The sequence below is a fragment of the Sphaeramia orbicularis genome, chromosome 9 (genome assembly GCF_902148855.1).
Source record: "Sphaeramia orbicularis chromosome 9, fSphaOr1.1, whole genome shotgun sequence".
Lineage (NCBI taxonomy): Eukaryota > Metazoa > Chordata > Actinopteri > Kurtiformes > Apogonidae > Sphaeramia > Sphaeramia orbicularis.
The window spans coordinates 33407324-33427569 of NC_043965.1; the positions used below are offsets into that span (position 1 = coordinate 33407324).

Consider the following 20246-nt stretch of genomic DNA (forward strand, 5'->3'; position numbering starts at 1 on the left):
AGTGACAAAAAAAAAATTAGGATTTAAGGGTTTGTGCGTGGGTGCAGTGTTTGTGTAGGATGTGCAGGATGGAGGTGGAGGGCATGTACAAATTAACATCATTTAGTCAGATTTTAATGGGTTTAAGAAGATGATATTAAAATAAAGACAACAAACACTGCACTGCAAAATCAAGAACAACAAATTTCCTGAATTTAGTAGTTTTAAGGCTACTTCCTGCAGTCAGAATAGTAAAGCAGATTGGACTGACCGGTGTTTCTTCCCGTGGCGTGTGCTGAATATTCTTTAAACCATTCACTGGAGGATTGGAGGACTTTACATTTTTTGCGCCTGCATACGTCCTCCATTACGCTGTGTATAAAGTACATGATGTCTTACTAGCCTACATAACAGTGACATGAGCATGGGAGGGGCTGCTGCAAAACACCCTGATAGAATGAATGCAAAGAGCCAAAAGAACACTTCCTGTTGATGCAAAAATTGCAGCAGCAACTGTCTGACACATCTGGACTGGAGAGGGGGGGAGGCCTGGCTGTAGTGTTAGCGAACTACTGAGGGGAATGGACAACGTTTAATGCTAATCTGCAAGACGGTGAGTTTAGTGGAGTTTAACATTGTCACGTACGGCTGACCATTATGAGCTGGAAATGTAGGTGCGTCTTTGCGCTTGCTGTAAGAATCGGAGAAACGATTACCTGCCACGGTACGCTTTCAAGTAATTGCTAGCTAGCGGTAGCTGCTAGTTAGCATTCTCTGAGCTAGCACGGCTAAGCTAGCGCTAAGTGTAGAGGCTAGCTAACAGGGCAGCATTTTCATATGACAGCAGACATAGTGTCGACGCTGTAACTTGGTCCTTTTCACATAAAACAATTCCACGACTGTATTTGAAAACCTTTCTGAAACATAAACGAGCATACTAACTGTAAAAGTAGTAGAATGTCAAAGTTAGCTACGCGTTTTTTTTCTGTTTTTGAAATGCTTGTTCGGGCTTAGGCTAGCTATATAGTTAGCTTATACTTATGTACTCCCTGTAAATGGGGTATTTCGGTCCTGTCAGCTGATGCAAGATCCTTAATTTGCGTTAATTCCCCCAGTTTACATCACAAATCATAGCGGTGACGACCAACAATAAATAGAGGGTTTTTGATGTTGAGCCAAGCTAGCGCTAACGTTAGCTGCCCAGTGCTCAATAGTGTAGACCCCCGCCCTCCGCGATTTTTCGCTAAGAAACAAAACAGAATGGTTTGTAGTGAAGTTTGAGACTCCTAATATTTTCTTGGTTGTGTGTTGGTATTTTATTGATGCATAATGGAGACAACGGTGTGTTCTGTTGTCCACTCCCTTTAGCCTTGAGTCGATGCATGATTAAGCTAACACTGGTAAACGCAACTCTGAAAAGTTTACGTACCAGCAAAATGTATAAGAAACACTTGCAGCCTTAAGCCTTATTAGTGTTTGTGTATGCATTGTGTAGCAGGGCCCCTGTATGTGCAGCTTTTCCTAACCAATTTGTAACTACAATGTCCTCGTTTATACTAATGTTATGGTATGGGAAGTGTTAATGCATTTGGGATCTGCGTTGTTGTATGTGATCTTATGGCAGGAAAAGGACAAAGTGCAGCTATATGACAGGTTATTCAGTACACCTGGGTCTACTTAGGTCACCAAGAGCTGTATTTACGACCATTTCTGTGACATCCCTTTACATTTGACGTGTCCTGTTGTACTGCATAAGTGACAGAATGGATCATCCTGTAACTTTTTGCATTTGGAGCCTTGCTAAATATGTTTTACAAACAATTTCAGGTCTGAATGGAGCCAGACTAGTTAAGACTATTAAATGAGAGGACATTATGGTTTTCCACCCATTCAACCTCTTTTTTTATAGTTTGGGTTCTGTTTGGGATATGCAGTAAAACAGTTTTTTTTTTTTTGGAACCACCAGTGTAAATTCTGTAATGTAAGGCATAGGCTTTTATGGGAAGTTCAGTACAGGAAATGGTAAGTAATGCATTGTGACAAAGGAGTGCTACAAAACCTGTCATGTTATAATCTCAAGTCTGAATCTGATGGGGTGTTGGTCCTATCTATGGGAACATAGAACATACTTTGTGTGCAGTGTCAGAAGCTCAACAGAAGGAAGTAATTCTCTTACCAGGGCTGTATTGTGTTGATGATTGCACAATTTGTTTTTTTTTTCACCTTTATACATTTGTCAATCTTGTTACATTTTCCTTTACACTTTTTGCTGTATTTATCACATTATTTAAAAACGGACAAAAAATACAATCAACATTAATCACACCATCCTTTATGTAGATTTTCTATCATAACTCTAGTAGTCAAACTCAGTCTGCATGACAGTTTCTGCTGTTGAGTACAAATGTATAGTACAATGTAATTCTGAGCAATGTTTAACAGGTAATAGGTGTCCAGACTTGAGTGGAAATTGACAGTCTGCATGAATTCTGTTACACCTTAACCCAAATCTGTTAAGAATATGTTGTACAGTGTATCTCTGCCAACTGTATTTGCACCAGAGGAATCACTGCAGGGTACGCCTTAGGAGAAAGGAGAATACAATGGATAATAGGTGCAGATCCTTGAAAGCACTTCTCAAACTACTAATAAGATTTTTGATGATTTGTCAGTGTGGATAAGAATCAACACAGGAGAGTTACTGCAGGAGGCAGAACTGTGTGTACTGCTATTGTGGCTCAACTGGGATTTGGCAGATTTCTTTTTAGTAGTTAAGCAACATCTGAGTGTGTCAATTTGTGCCTGAGAGGAAGGCACATCTTTGTAAAGGTAGGAGAATATTTAGGTGATGTTATGGATTAACTATAATGTATAAAACCCTTTTCACTGGCATTCAGCCTGTGGTGTGAACTACAGCTAGACAATAGAACGTTGAACATACTGTTAGTGTAGGTAAATACTGGCTCTGATATGGACAATAGTTGATATTAGGCTTTTTAAAAATATTTATGTTAACTGCTTTTATAATTGCTTTTTGTATTTATAATTCTGGGCACTTTACAGAGCAGAAAAACAAAATTTTGTTGCACTGTACAGTTGTATTTTTGTAATGATATTAAAGCATATTCCAGTTCCTATTCTTATTCAACAGGACTCAGTCAAAATGATAAAGATGAAATGAGCAGACATTGCTCTTATTTGTGTTTTTGTATAGACAGGTGGATGCTCTGTTTAAGATTTTTGGTTAATTCCACTGAGTTTGATAGACAGTGATTTATATATATTTCTTTCTGTTATGTATTTAAGCATGTATAATTAACATTTACTCATTCACTAACTGATAACCTGTTTCTGGTAGAATATTATTTTTCAAGGGTCATATTAATTCATTTATTTTTCATATTTAGAATAGGGAGGGAATTTGGGGTTTATTCAATGTATTAGTTAAAGCCTTATATATGTCCCACTGAGCTCAGTAATTTACACGTTATTCACATACCACAAATTGTTCATACGTTCGGTGTATGAACAATCTTGTCTATTTTTATCAGTCTGTTTTAAGTTGCTCTCACAACCATTGCTTGTTAAGCACTTCTGTTCTGGGTCCAACCTGCCCCACAAGCTGTTTTTCAAAGTAGGTAAAATGCTGCTGATGACAAAGAAAGCATACAATACTCACTTGCTGACTCTTAATTTTTCTTCAGATGTGTCTTGTGCTTATTTATTAAGTAGCCTCGTAAAGTAATAGACTCAGAGATGTTAGATGACATCTTCCACATGACTTATGCTGAACACTTGAACATGCTGATAAGTACAGTGTACTTAGGGTTCTTTACTCTTAGCTACCGCTATTGATTATGTTCTTCAGTTTGATTAAATGATCATTTGAACAGGCCACAAAATACTCATGAAAAAAAAAGTAAAAATGTTAAGTGAATTAATGCCTGAAAATGACAACTTGTCCTTTATTCCAGAACCAGTGGAAACAGCCACCAAAAAAAGTATAAAGTAAAAGGATATATAAAAATATCTCTGTAGAAATAACAACAGTATAAAAGTATAAAAATATCTGTAGACATATAGAAATAACAAGAGTAACATAAAGGTATATATAACAATAACAAACAAGTCAAATGACATCTTCAAACAATATGTGGACTGCAGTCTTCAACAAATTTGTATACAACTTACTAATTTACTGACAACTTACAATGTAAGAAATAACTTGTATACAACTTTGTGGTGGTCCTGTCATCATGTGCATCACAGTAAGCATATGTGTAAACCACAACAGCAGAACCAATGTTTAGCAGCAACCAAATTAAGGAAATGAAGCTTCAATTCCTATTTGACCATACATGGGGTTGTCAGATAGGTTTGTTACCAGGTAGTGGACTTGAGCAACTGATGCAATTTTGAGCTCAATTTAATCATTTTAGGTTTATCCATGTGAGGCGATTCCGTGACCAATCTCCATGTGTGCATCTCCGCAATCGAGCATGCCTTCTTTGGCTGCCCTTCAACTTGGCGCCGTTCAGTATATATGCTGTTGGCAGCCTTCATCTGATATGTTTTAGTGTATGAACATTCTCTGTTTGGGGGCTGGAAATGGGGAAGTTGAAATAACGTATAGCTTTTTCAGTTTTGTTGCATTTATTCCTCTCCTGTGCCAAGTTGAGAACATATGGTTTGTTGGACAGGTGTCTTGGCAATTGTAGAAAATGTTGACGTTCCCAAAGTGCTGACAGGTGACAGTGCAATGCGCAAAAGATCATGCTGAATTGCCAGCAAGGGGCAGGGAGGAAGGCAAAGAGATGCAGATGGAGTCGAGAGAGAGAGAGAGAGAGAGAGAGAGAGGATGAATGAGCTGGAGAATTTTGCATTCAAGGTTTGAAATAAACCTAGAATATATGAGCATTTACCTGTAAATATTTTATCAGCCATCTCCCATCATGTATCAGTATATTTGAGAAATAGTTTTCTACAGTTGGATACTTAATGCACTAGGATTATTAACCATTTAATTTTGCTGCTAATGGTTTAGTCAAAGCTCAAGCGTCGATGCTTTGGTGAAAACATCTGAATGCAGAAAGAGTAGGTTGTCAGACAAGCCAGTAAGAATGACAGAAGATCAAAAGCATTTTTCGAACAAGAAGTGACTTCAGTGCTACAACTGAACACTTAATTGTTCGACAGAATTAAATAAGCCTTAAATACACCTGGCGTGGTGCTCACTTTCCAAGAAGAACCAGATTTTCTTCTTCCTCTGCCAAATGCGTTACATACACACCTTTTTGGCTCCCCTCATGTGACTGTTATGCTTCAGAGTCAGTTTATGTAGAACACCTGTACATTGTGTTCAGTGGTTTCATCTCTCTTTTTTTTTCCTCAGATCATGAATAAGAAACATGTATGAAACATTTTGTTCAGACTCATTATTGAGCTTGTACCAACCTGACCCTGTTCTTTATTTGTCGTCCCAAATAACAACCAGTACATTTTCCAATGTGATATCGTGACTCGCATTAATATACACGCCACTTTTAATTGGCGCGTTATCTGTACTCATTATAAGCTTTCCGTGTGTATGTTCATGCTGTTATTAGCCCCCTGCCCAACCTGAATCGATGCAAAATGCCACGCACTGAGGGTTAGGGGTTTGGGTTATTTGAACTAGAGATCTTGGTGTAAATTCACATACGATCAAATGGCATTGAATAACATGCGAAAGGTCGAAAATGCGTCGGTATAGCATGCCAAATGCCATAAGAACTGGTGTGACATACAACACTATTTCTTGAGATCAGTCTCACATTTTCAGTGTATGTTATTTGAGCCTCTGTACATAAAATTAACTCTACTAAGGAGCTCTACAACAGCCATCTTGTCTTAACGCCGCTGTATATAAACAACTTTTATATTTTTTTAATCTTATTTTGTGTTGTAACACAAATAGAGATACAAGAGTTATGCTTAAATGGTCAAACTTAGTAATAATTATTGTCATTATAGAGTCCTTATACAAGCCACTACAGACTGTCATTATAAAAGTAAACCACTGAAGCTGGGATTTACATTATTTATATTACTTATACTTTAGGCTGATATGTAATTGTTGTATTGATAAGTGAGTTATTGAATTGGATCACATGTGCCATCCAACTTCAGGACACTTCAGAGTTTTTTTGCATTACCGCTATGAATAAAGTGCTCTGGCATGTCATTTGTTGCATTACGTTTGTTTATTAACAGTAGTGCTGGGCATATTTAAATGGATATAGTGGTTTTAATCTGTTCTGTATAAATTTTTCATATACTGCTGTACAGTATATTGCTATATGGCTGATACAACAGCTGTGTCAGTAAAGGCAGCACATTCTATTATATTTTTGACCCTTAGAAGTCCTACAGGGTTTTGAGAGTGGACTCCTGTAAACCACTCTGCAGATTAACTTGTAGCTTTTATAGCCCAGAGATTACCCATAGTATGCTTTGTTTACAACATTACAAATACAGTAACAACCAACAGCAATAATCATATGCAAGTAAGGTCTACATGGTCTGTACTACAAATGACAAACAATTTTATTTTGAAGAAGGACCAGTGTTAAAGTGTTTGGCATAATTACTGAATATAGTTTCTGTATTTACAGAAAAAAATTGTTTACATTCTTCAACATTTTCAAGCATATCATATTTTTCAAATCCTTTTACTTTATTTTGCATGAATAGAAAATGTTTTCATATTCCATGTAATCATTACAGTAGAATCAGCCACAAACCAATATGATGTCCAGTTGTGCAACAAAGAAACATCAGAATACTGTAATACATGTTTAGGGGGTTCTTACTTTTTATTCTTCAAAGTAATATAGTAAATATAGCAAAGCATAGCAATTAATTTCACATACTACTACTAGTGTTCTGCTCTCTATATAAGTTCAGATGATGATACTGCGATCTTCTTAAAAAAAAAAAATTGAATGTTTTGTTGTCTTCTTTCTCTTTCTTGTCAGGCTGTCGACAAACTGGAGAAACACATTGAAGACATGGACGACGGCAGCTACATCGAGTTTGATGTGCCGGAGTTCAGCAACACTGTTCTGACCCAGCTCAATGAGCTGCGGCTACAGGGGAAGTTGTGTGACATCATTGTTCACATTCAGGGCCAGCCATTTCGAGCCCACAAGGCGGTGCTGGCAGCTAGCTCACCCTACTTTCGTGACCACTCAGCTCTCAGCACCATGAGCGGCCTTTCCATTTCGGTCATCAAGAGCCCCGAGGTGTTCGAGCAGCTTCTTGCGTTCTGCTACACAGGTCACATGTCCCTGCAGCTCAAAGATATTATAAGTTTCCTCACCGCCGCCAGCTTCCTGCAGATGCAAGCCATAATTGATAAGTGTACCCAAATTCTGGAGAGCATCCACTCCAAGATCAGCATCCCAGTCGGTGTCTGCAGCCCAGAGAAGGAAGACTTACAGAACAGCCGCAATGGGGTCAATGATAGCAACCTCTTTGTAAATCCTACCCAGATCTCCCCCCCTTACTACTCCCGGCAGGGTCAGGCAGGACATGAAGCACGTTTGGAGCTGGCTGGAAAAGTCCTGAGCCGTGTGCGACAGCAGCAGGAGGAAGGCCAGTCGGACCGAGGCAGTAGCGACAGTATCTCAGAGCATGAAGCTCCCATAGAGGGAGAAACTGAGCAAGTGGAACTGATCGGGAAAGACGGTCAAGTAACAGATGTGCATGTGAAGATAGAGAAGACCGACAGGCCGACTTACTCAGACAGTTCCTCAGCTGGTGATGATGGCTACCACACAGAAATGGTAGATGGAGAACAGGTATTAGCTGTTAGTGTGGGCTCTTATGGTCCTGTCATTCAATCTGCTGCCTATTCTTACTCAGGGCTGTCCTCCCCATGCTTTGTAAACCTTAGCAGCTCCAGTCCCTCCCGCTCCATGCTCAGTGGGTTCAGAGGTGGACGAGCTAGGGCAAAGCGTCCTCTGGCCATCCCAGCCGGGGTGTTAAGTCATATCAAACAAGGGTCAGAAGACAGTGAATCAGTCGTGGGACCTACAGGCCTGGAGAATGACGTACGCGAGCGCAGCCTGCGAAGCCAGTGGTATCCTTACAATGAGAGACTCATTTGTATCTACTGCGGAAAGACCTTCAATCAGAAAGGGAGCCTGGACCGCCACATGCGCCTGCACATGGGAATCACCCCGTTTGTTTGTAAATTCTGTGGCAAGAAGTACACAAGGAAAGACCAGCTGGAGTACCACATCCGTGGCCACACGGACAACAAGCCCTTTCACTGTCAGATCTGTGGCAAATGCTTCCCATTTCAGGGCACCCTTAACCAGCACCTGAGGAAGAAGCACATGGGAGCATCAGAGAGCAGCAATCATGTGGACTCTCCAGAGAGGACGGAGGGAAGCTCGGGGCAAAAGGACCAAGAGGATACGTCTGAGGTGATGGCCTTTGAGGCACAATATGCAGAAGAGGCACCGGCCGATGATATAGAGGAGAGTTCAAAATGCAGTCCAGAGGAGTCTCAAGCATCTAGATGTGATTTTTAAGTCCTGCTTCAGGTTAAGGAAGCTTTAAGAAATGTTAATTTCAACTCAACTTAAAGGACTTTTTTCTTTTTGAATCAGCTCCCTGTATAATGGACATATCTTGTGTCGAGGGTTTTTGTCAATTTTGTGAAAGTTAGATGTTGAATGCAGAGAGCAAATGGGTGCTTTATAGAATTTTGATTCTTTCAAGCAAAGGGAGTAACAACTTACTATTTTTGAGGAGGTCCCAATAATCAAGGCCCCCTTATTGATTTATCTTTTTATCTTTCCATGTTTTTTAAAACATATTTACAGAGTTATATAGGCATGTTGCAATAATTGATAATGTGAAAGCTCTGGTAAGATGCTTGTCATATCACCTTTTTACCTGACCTGTTTTTGCACATGTGGCCATAGGGGGTCACTAACTCACAAGGAATGATTTTTCTGCCAGTGCAAAGCTTCGTGTGACATATCCGCTCAATACCTCATGATGCAACTACATATTCATAATAGACAGTATTTAAACTTAAACTCACCAGGTTCTACCTCATAGCCAAGAACCTACCAGGCACCCGTGTTCACCGTTAAAAATCCGTTTTAGGTTGTATGTACCGTATCTTATTGCCAAACCCTGTAAAGAATATTCTCTTTCAACACAAAGCCTTGATACTTAGGGGAAATATTCCTTGCTGATTGTATGGATAGTGGGACAAAGTCCTTGTCAAATGTTTCATGGTCAGCCAGGTTAAAATGATGATTAAGAAGGTGCTATGCTAGGAGTGCATTAAATTTGCTAGCTTATATGTGTTTGTTTTTTGGAAAATGCAGAGAATAGAGTAAGAGAATGGCCCTGTATACTTTCAAGGTAGGATTTTTGCCGTCTTACAAGATTTGTCTACAAAACACTTAAGGATTTTAACTCATCACTACTGCGGCTCTCTCTCTGTTGGCCAAAGCGTGGTTTTTCAAGTGCTGTCATCCATGTAATGGGTGAATTACGTCCATACAGTGAAGTCATTTGTATTCCTCTATACTCTTACGGCAGATTTATACCGAACTATTGTATGTGTAACTTGTTTTGTCCTGAGGTAGGCTTCTGGGTTAATACTCGGTGTCTAACAGTCACTAGAGTATACATCGTCAACTCAGCACAGTAAGAACAGGTCTGGATCTGTTCACATAAATTAATAGTACACTAGTCTGAATAATATGCAAATAGAACGAACAAAGGAATCTCAGCCATTTGACATGTTTTTCTTCCATAATTTGAAACATAAAGACATTGGTTGTTTCCTTTTATTGTCCTACCTTTTTGGATTGGACAATTGATCTGTGGTCTTTGTCCTCTGCATGGTTTGGGGTCAAACTAGCAGACTTCAAACATATTTTCCTCACTTGTCAATCCAGCGTTATGGTATTGGCACAGCATGGTGGCTTAGTTAGATAAGTAGTAACAAGTAAATGTTTTCAGAAGACGCTGGTGATCCAAAGTATTGATGCACTTTGCAGAGTTAGTGTCGGGATAGGTGCTATTCCGATGGGTCAATTTGATAATATCCGTCTTAAATCTGATGCCGCAGTAGCAGTGTCAGAGTAGTACTTGCTTCACAACAAGTATCCTTCTGGCTGAATACAGTACAACTGAAGACTCTGCAATCACATAAATACTATTGGCTAAGTCTTGCATATGACATCACTGTATTTTATCGATACTATTTGAAGGATGGGTGATATAATAGGGGTGCTTTTAGCATATAGTGACTTGATTTTATTTTCATTATGATTTTTAAGAGTCTACACTCACATGAACACATACAAGGGCACTTATGGGGCCTCATTGATTCACATTTTGCTATTTTAAAGCTTAGCTGGGTGGTTCCTTTTGTGCTATCCTGCATTGGTTTTTACTATCCAGCTGTTTAATGCCTTTTTGTAGGAGCGCCTCCTGTCCATTTTTATTTTTGGCCCACCTGGTCAATGCTGAACTTGTGTCAAAGAATTGAGTTTAATTATTCTACAATTTTCATATAATTTTCTACTTTTTGCGCGGTTTGTGGGAGAGTTTTATGTTTTTGTTGCTTATGTCTTATGTTACATCAAGAGTGCAGTTCATTTTTACACTGAATGTGCAGCCAACATCTTTGCTAATTTAAAGGCCTGATAGCAAACCAAATTTTAGAAATTTTTTTGCAAGAATCAGTATAGCTAGCTTTTCGTTATCTTTTTGTGTACAAATTTTTATCCAAACCAGTTTTCGTTACCATCACCCAGAGTCTGTCAACCTATACAGTACTTTTTAGATGAATGTGTTTACTAAGTCAAGATTATTTCTGCCAGATGCTGATGTGATGTGCTCATTTGACAGCGGATCTGACCTCACCAAAATCACTTGCTGAATCATTAGAATCTGCCTAGGATGATTCGTGTCCTTCATTTAGGAAAAAGAAAGTAATGCATACCTAGGAGTTTTGTCAGTAATGTTTAGCAAGCAAAAGCATTCAGACTGCTTAAAAAATTTTGTGCCAAGAATTCACACCAAAGACAAATAGGTGATTTATAAAAGTAACTTTTTGACTGTATTTGCGTAACTGAATGCTTATTAAGATCAGTGGGTTGTTAATTTAATGTAGGCATAGTTCACTGCTATTTGAAAGGAATGTACGTTCCCCCGCTTAAAACAATCACTTCTTTAAAAATTGAAATAATTAGCAAAAGGCGTTAAGCAGTTAAGTCATAAGTAACATCATTTAGTAAGCCATAAAAAGCTGACATTATAAAAGTTGTGCAATACGTATTGTAATTGTTAAAAGCCAATGTTAACAAAAGACAAAATACCTAGCAAAAAGTGGCATCTTACACTTAGTGCCTTGCCACAAGCTTTACACTTTAGATTCTGGCACTTAGGTTTCTGTGCCTCTTTCCTATTGATTGAATATAGATTATAAGAAAATATGGCCACATAATCTCTTGTAAAGTGGTAGTAAGAATGAATACTAAGTTGGTCATGTCATTTTTGTCCCTTTTGTAATTCTTAAAGCTCAGTTCCTGCCCGTTTTTTTTTTTTTTTTTTTTGGTTTTGTATCATTTTATTACTTTTTCTTTTTTTTTTTTTTTTTAATTTTAGCAATGGGACATACTGATTTTATAGTAACATGATTTTGTAGCAATCAATTACAATCAAATAAGGCAGACCTGTTCCCTGAATGATACTGCCTCATGTTCAGAGACTACTGTATCCTCCGTCACTAACCACTGAGGACAATCTTAGCAGTGTATTGTAGTTTTAATAATTTCAACAGAGGGAGGAGGCGCATGAGAAACACACATGTACTTCCTCTCACTTCTCTCAGAGCATCTGGCCAGGGAACAGCTGCTTGGGTATTTAGCAGATAATAAACAGAATATTTGTGCAGAATCAAGCTTACCCTCTTATACTGTAGCTAAATTGCACGATGCTAAATCACAAAATTGTACAAAGTTGCCAATTTTAATTTTTGACTTGACTTCTCTTGTATTTGTCATCGATTGTGCACTTAAAGCTTTTTGTTATCACATACGTACAGTTCCATCCAGGAAGTCTTGTGTAAATCTGTAGTTACCCTTAAGGGACTCAGCTATAATGGCCTCAATCACTTTAGTAGGGACATTTTCCCCTAAATGGTGCTTTTTAGACTAGTCAGGTTTTTGTTTTTTTTTTCCTAATCAAAACGATTAAACAAGTCCATGTATTCATCTTAGGTGAACGGAGGGGGAAATTGTTTATGCTTTTCTTGAACTATAGTTACTTATAAGATAGTAAACACACACACACACAGAACCAACTGAACTTGACACACACTCGAATAAACTCATTGTCAACTCTTGGTTCCACATTTCTGAGAGGAACAGGAGATGCATTATGGGCCACAAGTAATCAAAAGGAAGTGTTTACAAGGAAGGCTGTCAGACTACTTTTTTGAAATAGCAGCTCGTCCTATTCCTTTTATAATAAACTCATTTCAGGTAGTTTACGAACACTGATACAGGCTTAGAAAAAAATCTTAAGTCTTCCATAGCTTTTCTGTCAGTTTCTGTCCACTGTGTATTATTAAAGAAAAAAGCAATAACCTTTTTAAAAGTGGTGTATTGGGATCATCAAGCCTATTGAAATATTGGCCTGTCGTATATATTTCAAACAAAACGAATGTCAGGGAGCTGTTGAATTGAAGTAGGATCAGGACAGTTTGATATTGATTGATTTGATTGATATTTTTTAATATATTTTCTGGAACTTTGGACAGGTTGACTTCCTCGTGAGATTAAAAAAAAAAAAGTGTAACTGAAAAACTAGTGTTGCTTGGCGGCGTTCAAAATGCTAATGGTAGTCTGTGAACTGCAACACAAGAACTGAGCGTGTGGTTCAGTTGTAAACTCAGTGGAACTGTTCAGAGTTGCACCTCCAGCTGTGTCAAAAAAAAAAAAGAAAAAAAAGAAAGGGAATCTGGGCTTTATAGCCACTGTTTAGGAGCGAGCGATCTGTTGTCATGGTGATGTTCAGTGATCTCCTTTGGCCTCTCAGGCACCGAGGCAATAGCTGCAGTTGTTGGAGATCAGAGGGGAAGCATCCAAGCCTCCGGGACTTGTTCCTTTTCCTTTTACAACTCCTCAGACTCTGCGCTATAATGCCTCTTGCTCAAATGTATTTGGTGAAAGGGCAAAAAACAACTTAGAACTCAGGGTATATAGTGTTAAAAGTGGTCTCATTGGACATACTTCTTATGTCCATAGTATAATCGTGCACTTCTCTTCAGGTGGGTCAACAAGTCCTCAGTCAGTGGTTCCCAAACATTCTGCCTCAAGGTCTCAATGAGCCCATATTTTCCACAGAGCTGAAGCTTAAGGACCACTAGAGACCATGAATTGAGCCATGATAACAGATTTGCCCGACACCTGTTTTGTCCACTCTACACACAACCTCACAACCCAACTGTGAACCTCAGAACTCTACTGTTTTGTACAACTATGAAGTAAATGAAGCTAGCTAGAGCTGATGTTGTATCTATTGCCATTTATGAATTTATTTTATAGCATGAAATAAAGTATATTTATTCAAATTATATATTTTACTCATAATCATTCTGTGCTGCTTCATTTTGGTTCTTAAGCTTGTAAATTGCTTTTTTATTATATAAAAAATGTCAATAGAATAATGCGTTTGTTTGTAAAATAAAGACGCTGATTTGGCTCTGATTTGTCGTTTGTGTGTCCAGAATTTATTTATTTGATAGTTTGTATTTACATGTGGATAATAGCCCAAATCAACCAAGCGAAACACGTCACACTTTAAATACAAAGAAAATTCCTTGCAGTAATTTTCACAAGTGAGATTTTTTTCTTCTTACTAAATATATGAGGTACATATTAAAATGTGCTGAAACCTGCATGTAATTCATAAAAGAAAATGGCCTTGAATCTAAATAATGGATATATTTTAGTCTTAATAAATGAGAGTAGTTGAGCAATGCATGATACATGTCCTGTCAGACCCTCCAGAGGGAGCTAAAGAATAACAAATAGAACACAAGAAGGTCTGCTCATAAGGATTTTGTCTGGCTTTGGTGTAGAATAGAATAAGCTTTATTGTCACTGCAAAAGACTTTTGTACAGGGCAACAAAATTTGGTTTTATGTTCTGTAAGGTGCTGAAGTAAAATACATACATTTTAAAACAGTCAAGATTAAAAAACGAAAAAATTTTAAAAGTCAAATAAAAAAGACAATATAAGTAAAAAATGACATACACACGCACACAAAAGTGAGTCCAGTGTCAAAATGTGCAGAATATATAGGTGACAGTAACACCTATCATGTTAAGTCTTTTTAAATAAGTTGTTATATCTAATGACAGTGGCACATACAGTAAACTATGTGCCAGGTTTTTGTTTTCTTTGCAAAAATAACCAGGACCACTAAATACCAGTGTAAAAAGCTTTGAGTAATTAACACTGATTTAATAAATGTAAGTCAATTAACCTAAGCTTTTTAGTAGATTGAAACATTAAACTAGATCCTCTAAAAGATTTTTTCTACCTGCAATATGAAAACATCTCTTGAGACTTGAAAAATATTTGTTCTTGCTTCAGTGTTTTTACTACAACTTGTGTTTGTGGAAAATATGCCATTCAAGAAAATCACAGTAGCCAGGCTGTAGAATATGAAATAAAAAAAGCACTTTAGTCTCCGAGGGCTGAGCAATAAAATGAATTTATCACCTAACAGGCTTCTCTTCCTGCTGGATCTCCAGTCAAATTCTCTGCTTAATCCACGGTACTGTTATTGCTCCTGTCCCCACTGTGTTAAAAAATGCATCCAAAGGGAGACATATATATGAAGTAGGCAGCTGTGCAGCAGCCTCCAGTAGTGTTACCACTGTATGTGTGGCTTTCAGAAAGTAACACCATAAGGGAGTAAAATGAATAATGAACCACCAAACTGGTCTTCTGCATGTTTGTCTGACATTTTCTTAACTTACAGCTACTGTGTGTTGTAATTTATCCTGAATTCAATAAATAATGTCACAGTGATAAAAGTATATTCATTGATAATTCTATATTTAACCCATAAAGACCCAGTGCTACTTTTATGTTAGTTGCCAAATGAAATTTTCTCTATATCCAACTTTTCTTAAGTGATTCACCATTTGTATATAATATTATCCTCTGTATTTTGTATTTTTTCAGTATAAATCAGGTATTTTCCTGTATTTAATTTACTGATCATGTTGATGTTCATAAAAGCTCAGATTAAAGTTGAGGGTTATTATATCAAAAGCAGAGAAAAGTGCAGAAAAAGTGACTTTTTTATTCAAATATATCATTAACTGAACATAAACCAAGTGTCTCCATCCACTGTCATTGATCCAACTCCATGGGTTTTACCGGTGAATCAATGTTGTAGAAGATGATGGGGTTTCCACGGTAACTATGGAGCCTCTGAACATCCAAATGAGTCATATCTGATGACCATGAAAAGATGATAAACTGCATTTTACACCAATTATTTACATGTATTGACAGGATTAGTGGATCAACAGGTATTAAACAGTTCATATCAGTGGATGGTTTTGTTCGGCGGTGGATGTTTGGCTCTCTATGGGTTAAAAACTATCAGGTCAAATTGATTAATATTAGTTAATAGCAAAATATTTTGTAATGCATTACATGATGCATCACTTGCTACTGAAAGCTCTAATAAACTATATGAATTCTTTAAATGACAACATTATGAGACTGCAGAGATATCTGATCCCAAAATAATAGGTTAAATTGCACAGTACAGTGGAACATGAGAATAAAAAGAACCACAAAACACAAGGCCAAGAAACCCGAAGCAGTTATGTTTCCACATGGGTTCTTTAAATGCATTCTACAGCTATGATGTATTCTGTCCCTTAACACAAAATCTACCACCACAGTAACAATAAATAATGGTAGGTGTAGGTAAGTGATCCACACAGTTGTTTATTTGGGCTCTCTGGATGTTTTATCATCCACGTGTTGGTAGTTCTGTTATAAGAACACGACTAGGGGTTCTTAAAATCCCATCACACTGAACTTTGCCATCAGCTTGTTTGTCTATTTCAGTGTAGCAACGATCCAAGTCTTGTAACAAATAACTCTCTGACTTGTATTTGGATAATGTGACTCATTTAATTGGAAAGGGATGTAGTGAAATATTTGTAATTTTTGTGTTTAGAATAACACTCTCAAACCTCATCACCATCTTTTAAAGCTGCCATGATATGTGTTGATTGTCTAAGAACTGTTCTAAGTCACTCATTTTGGGGTAAATATTTTCTTGATGAGAGATCTGTAAGGTCAAACTCACCTGACCCCAGTCCCAATATGGCCGATTTGTTTGAGTAAATGCTGTGTTAAAGAGAGCTGGGAAAAAGTGTAGCTTAAGAGAGAAAAGAAGTAGAGGATTTCCACATATGCAACAGAAATCATAATTTTTGTTCACTGTGGATTGTTTCTGCAAGAAAATTCAATGGAATGTCTCTTATTTGCGTCTTTCCATGCTTTTAGTACACCTCTCAATGTGACATTTTAGGGAAATTTTTCCAACAACCTCCTTTCCGGACATTAAATGCATCATAATCAGCATGGCTGCAGGGCACAGGTGTGTTCCACCTGTGAAAGTGATCAAGGCTCTGACACAATGGAAAAACCACAGAAAGAAACTAAGCTAACTGTTTAACCACTGAAACAAGCAGGTACGTTTTTATGTATTTTGTGTCTTATTTGCTGACATATTTATTTATGATATAACATTTAAAGCTGATTGTTTTCATGCTAGTTATTATTAACTAGTTACTGCACTCCAAGCAAATACTTAGCATTTCACAGAGGAACATTGGTCAGGGGTTAAGTAATAGTAGCTAAATGTTGTTGTTTTTGTTTTGTTTTTTTATTGTTATTTTTTACTGAAAAACTTTGACTTAATGGAGGCACTGTCGGTTTAGCCTCCAACTAATAATGTACTATACTACATGCACATATCTATTACTTTTTAAGTGAAACATGCTCTTAAAAAGTGCTACAGGGCACAGGAATGTTTAAACAGTTTATTTGCCTACCATGCAACGTTGAGGATTAACAAACTAGTTCTATGATACACCATCAGGCTATCCATATAATAGTGCAATTTTACCAACTAAAACAGACTGAGGAATGTATTTGAGCATTAGACTCTAGACTTCTAAATGAATTTTCTGTACATCTAACCTTTCTTAAGTGATTTATCACCATTTTTTAAATATTACTCTCTGCACTTTTTCAGTCTAAAACAGGTATTAAAGCTCAGAGTAAATCCAAAGGCTATAATATCATGACAGAAAAGAACTGAACAAAATTGGCACTTTCAACAAAATTCATCCTTAACTGAACAGAAAAACAACCATCTAACTCAGTGTATTTCAACCTTGGGGTTGGGACCCCACATGGGGTGGCCTGAAATTTTTTGTAATTGATTAAAAAAAAAAAAAAAGTACTAATAAAAAATATGGGGAGTTGAGGGAGACAGTCCCAATCCGTAAAAGACATGACAAACTTTGAAACTGAAGCACTGTGGTACTGTTTATCTTTCAAATGTTCATTTTGCTCGGTTTCAGATGCTGCAGCTTTTTCATAATTCATAGTTTGAGTTATTGTTTGTTCAGTATTAATTGTCAGCCTTGTAAATTCAAGCTGGACTGACTGTACATATCCTGACCAAGGAAAATAAAGTTCTCACTTTATGCAGTATAATCTACACCTGGCTTTTCTGCCTCCGTCCATAATAATATACATTATATAGACTAAATGTCGTCAGAAATTAACATTTATTTGCAACATAGTATAGCAAACTATTATATGATCAAAAACAAATTAATTTTAGCAAAATAATGTATCTGTTTTGAATGTCTGGGGTCGCCAGAAATTTGTGATGTTAAAATGGGGTCATGAGCCAAAAAAGGTTGGGAACCACTGATCTAACCAAAGCCATTTATTAAACTACATGGATTTTATTTGATGAATAAATGTTGCAGAAGATAATGGTGTGTTTACATTCATTACAGTCACTGAATGTCCAAACGGGTCACATCTGATGCCACTAAAAAGGTAAGAAACTGTATTTTACCAGAATTAAAACTAATTGATAGAATTAGTGATTCAAACATCATTAAACATTTTAGATAAGTGGGGGCTTTTAGTTGCAGGCAGCTGTTTAGGTCTTTGAGAGTTAATAGTGCTGAATTGTAGGGTGCATTTCTGTGTTTTCATGAGTAAATTGGGCATCACCCTTTAATAAAACTAAAATGAAATGAACTTGCCTCCTTGTGGTGAAGGTTCACTTGTGCTTGGTCACTTTGCCTTTGCTGATTTGGCATGGTGTACAAACCAAAGCTCCAATGAAAAAGGAACATCTGTGCGATTCTGAGAAACCACTCCTTTTCCCCAATATAAGCCTTTTCATGTTGTTCATATTTTCCTTTATTAAACTGAGTCAATCTGTTGCACTGGAGTTGATCCAGCTCTAGTAATTTTGACTCACAGGCGAGTATTGGTTCAGGGGCCCATGGTTTACTGCTGCTTGAGTAGCTGGAGACCTGTTTTGTGCAGGATGCAAAATAATGATACGCAGGAGTCATTAACCACAAGACCTTATCATTTCGATTTGCTTCTTGGTGATTTTCAGGTTAACTGCTGCATTATTGTTGTCCTATTTAATGTGCTATTTACTGTTATTGCTTGCTAATTACCCTTTCTGTGTTGATCTTGTGGTTAAGGGTTATTTTGGCTTTTGTAAAGCGAGATTTCATGATGTACCAATCCATAATCAGACTGTTACTTACATGAAATGAGTATGTGTCCAATTTGGAGACACACACAGGAGTGCAGAAGTTGAAGCTAAGTGACTTAATGCTGTAGAAGTGGTAAACCAACTGGATAATCTGGAACTGGGACATCATTCTGACATGGGAAATGAAGCCTAAAATATTAGAACTGCCTCGATTAGCTTGTTTGTCTTAACATACTAATTACAATAGGATTCACTGAGCCAATACAACAGACTGTGTATAGTTACCAGACAGAGGAACCGTGGCCTCTCACATTGGTTTCTGAAGTGCTGTTTTGAAAACAGTAGTTTGTGATTTGACAGTTTCCTTGTTTTGGTGCTGAAAGTGACTATATTTAGACAAAAGGGGTGGGACTACCATCTGTGAGGGGTCATTGGTGAGCCAACGCTAAATAATATCTTACTGACTTGGTAAAATAGTAAACCACACCAAGATTTGTCTAACTATCTTCTTGTTTAATCCCACATTTTTGCTACAAAAAACAATCTTATGAATACATTGCTGGAAGAATTTTTTCAGACGCATTGCTCTTTTTATTCCTATTTATAGGCATCAGTAATCTGTCACAATCATTTCATGAACAGAAGTAGAAACATTTTATTTCAACTTTACAGGCAATGGTATAATTCAGCTTTTTATAGACTGTCAATTAAAGCTGGCAGATCTCATGATTGCTATCAATCTTAAATTATTATAGGATCTTTTGTGATGAGGATTTGTATAAAACATCTTAAAGGAGTGATATTTAGCTTTTTTTAAATGGAATCATGCATTTTGAAACATTTCCCTGTGGTCTACATAAACTGTAAATGCTATACTTGGGTCTGAATTCTACGTTAATTAAACTCCACAGGTCCATCTTCAACCCTATTTCTGAGTAATGACACCAGAAAGGTCCTTTTGAGTGCTGGCCCTTTAAATGCACATCAGCCACTTCACTTCCCACCCCCTACAGGTTGTCGACTCTGCTGCTCTGTCCCATTCAGCCACTTGTGTTCGTTAGTCCAACCAACAACTAAACATTTTAGGTAATCAGCTCAGTTTGGACATATTTTCAGTATGGACTACAACCACTGCTGCTGACAAAACAATTATGGCGTACTCGGAGAAATGTTGTAGGAAGTCTTGACCTTATATGTGCAAATGTCGTGATGTAACTATAGACGCAAAAAATTAAGCAGGAATTAAAACAGGTTGTAGAAATCCACTCGATTTTTGCCAAAATAAATATAACAAAAAAAGCACTCGGAGAGTGCAGACCTCCGCCAAGACAGATCTGCTGCCCCCCCCCGTGTTCATTTGTTTGTTTGTTAGCAAGATAACTCA

At 37.4% G+C, this 20246-nt stretch overlaps 1 protein-coding gene across 1 annotated transcript; it reads left to right on the forward strand.

Annotated features, from left to right (window-relative positions):
• Positions 1-229: 229 nt before the first annotated feature.
• On the forward strand, positions 230-13025 carry zbtb34 (zinc finger and BTB domain containing 34). Its single transcript, XM_030143571.1, has 2 exons — positions 230-592; positions 6996-13025. The coding sequence occupies exons 1-2, from the start codon at positions 575-577 to the stop codon at positions 8556-8558; spliced, it is 1581 nt and encodes a 526-aa protein (XP_029999431.1). The 5' UTR covers positions 230-574; the 3' UTR covers positions 8559-13025.
• The last annotated feature ends 7221 nt before the right edge of the window (positions 13026-20246 follow it).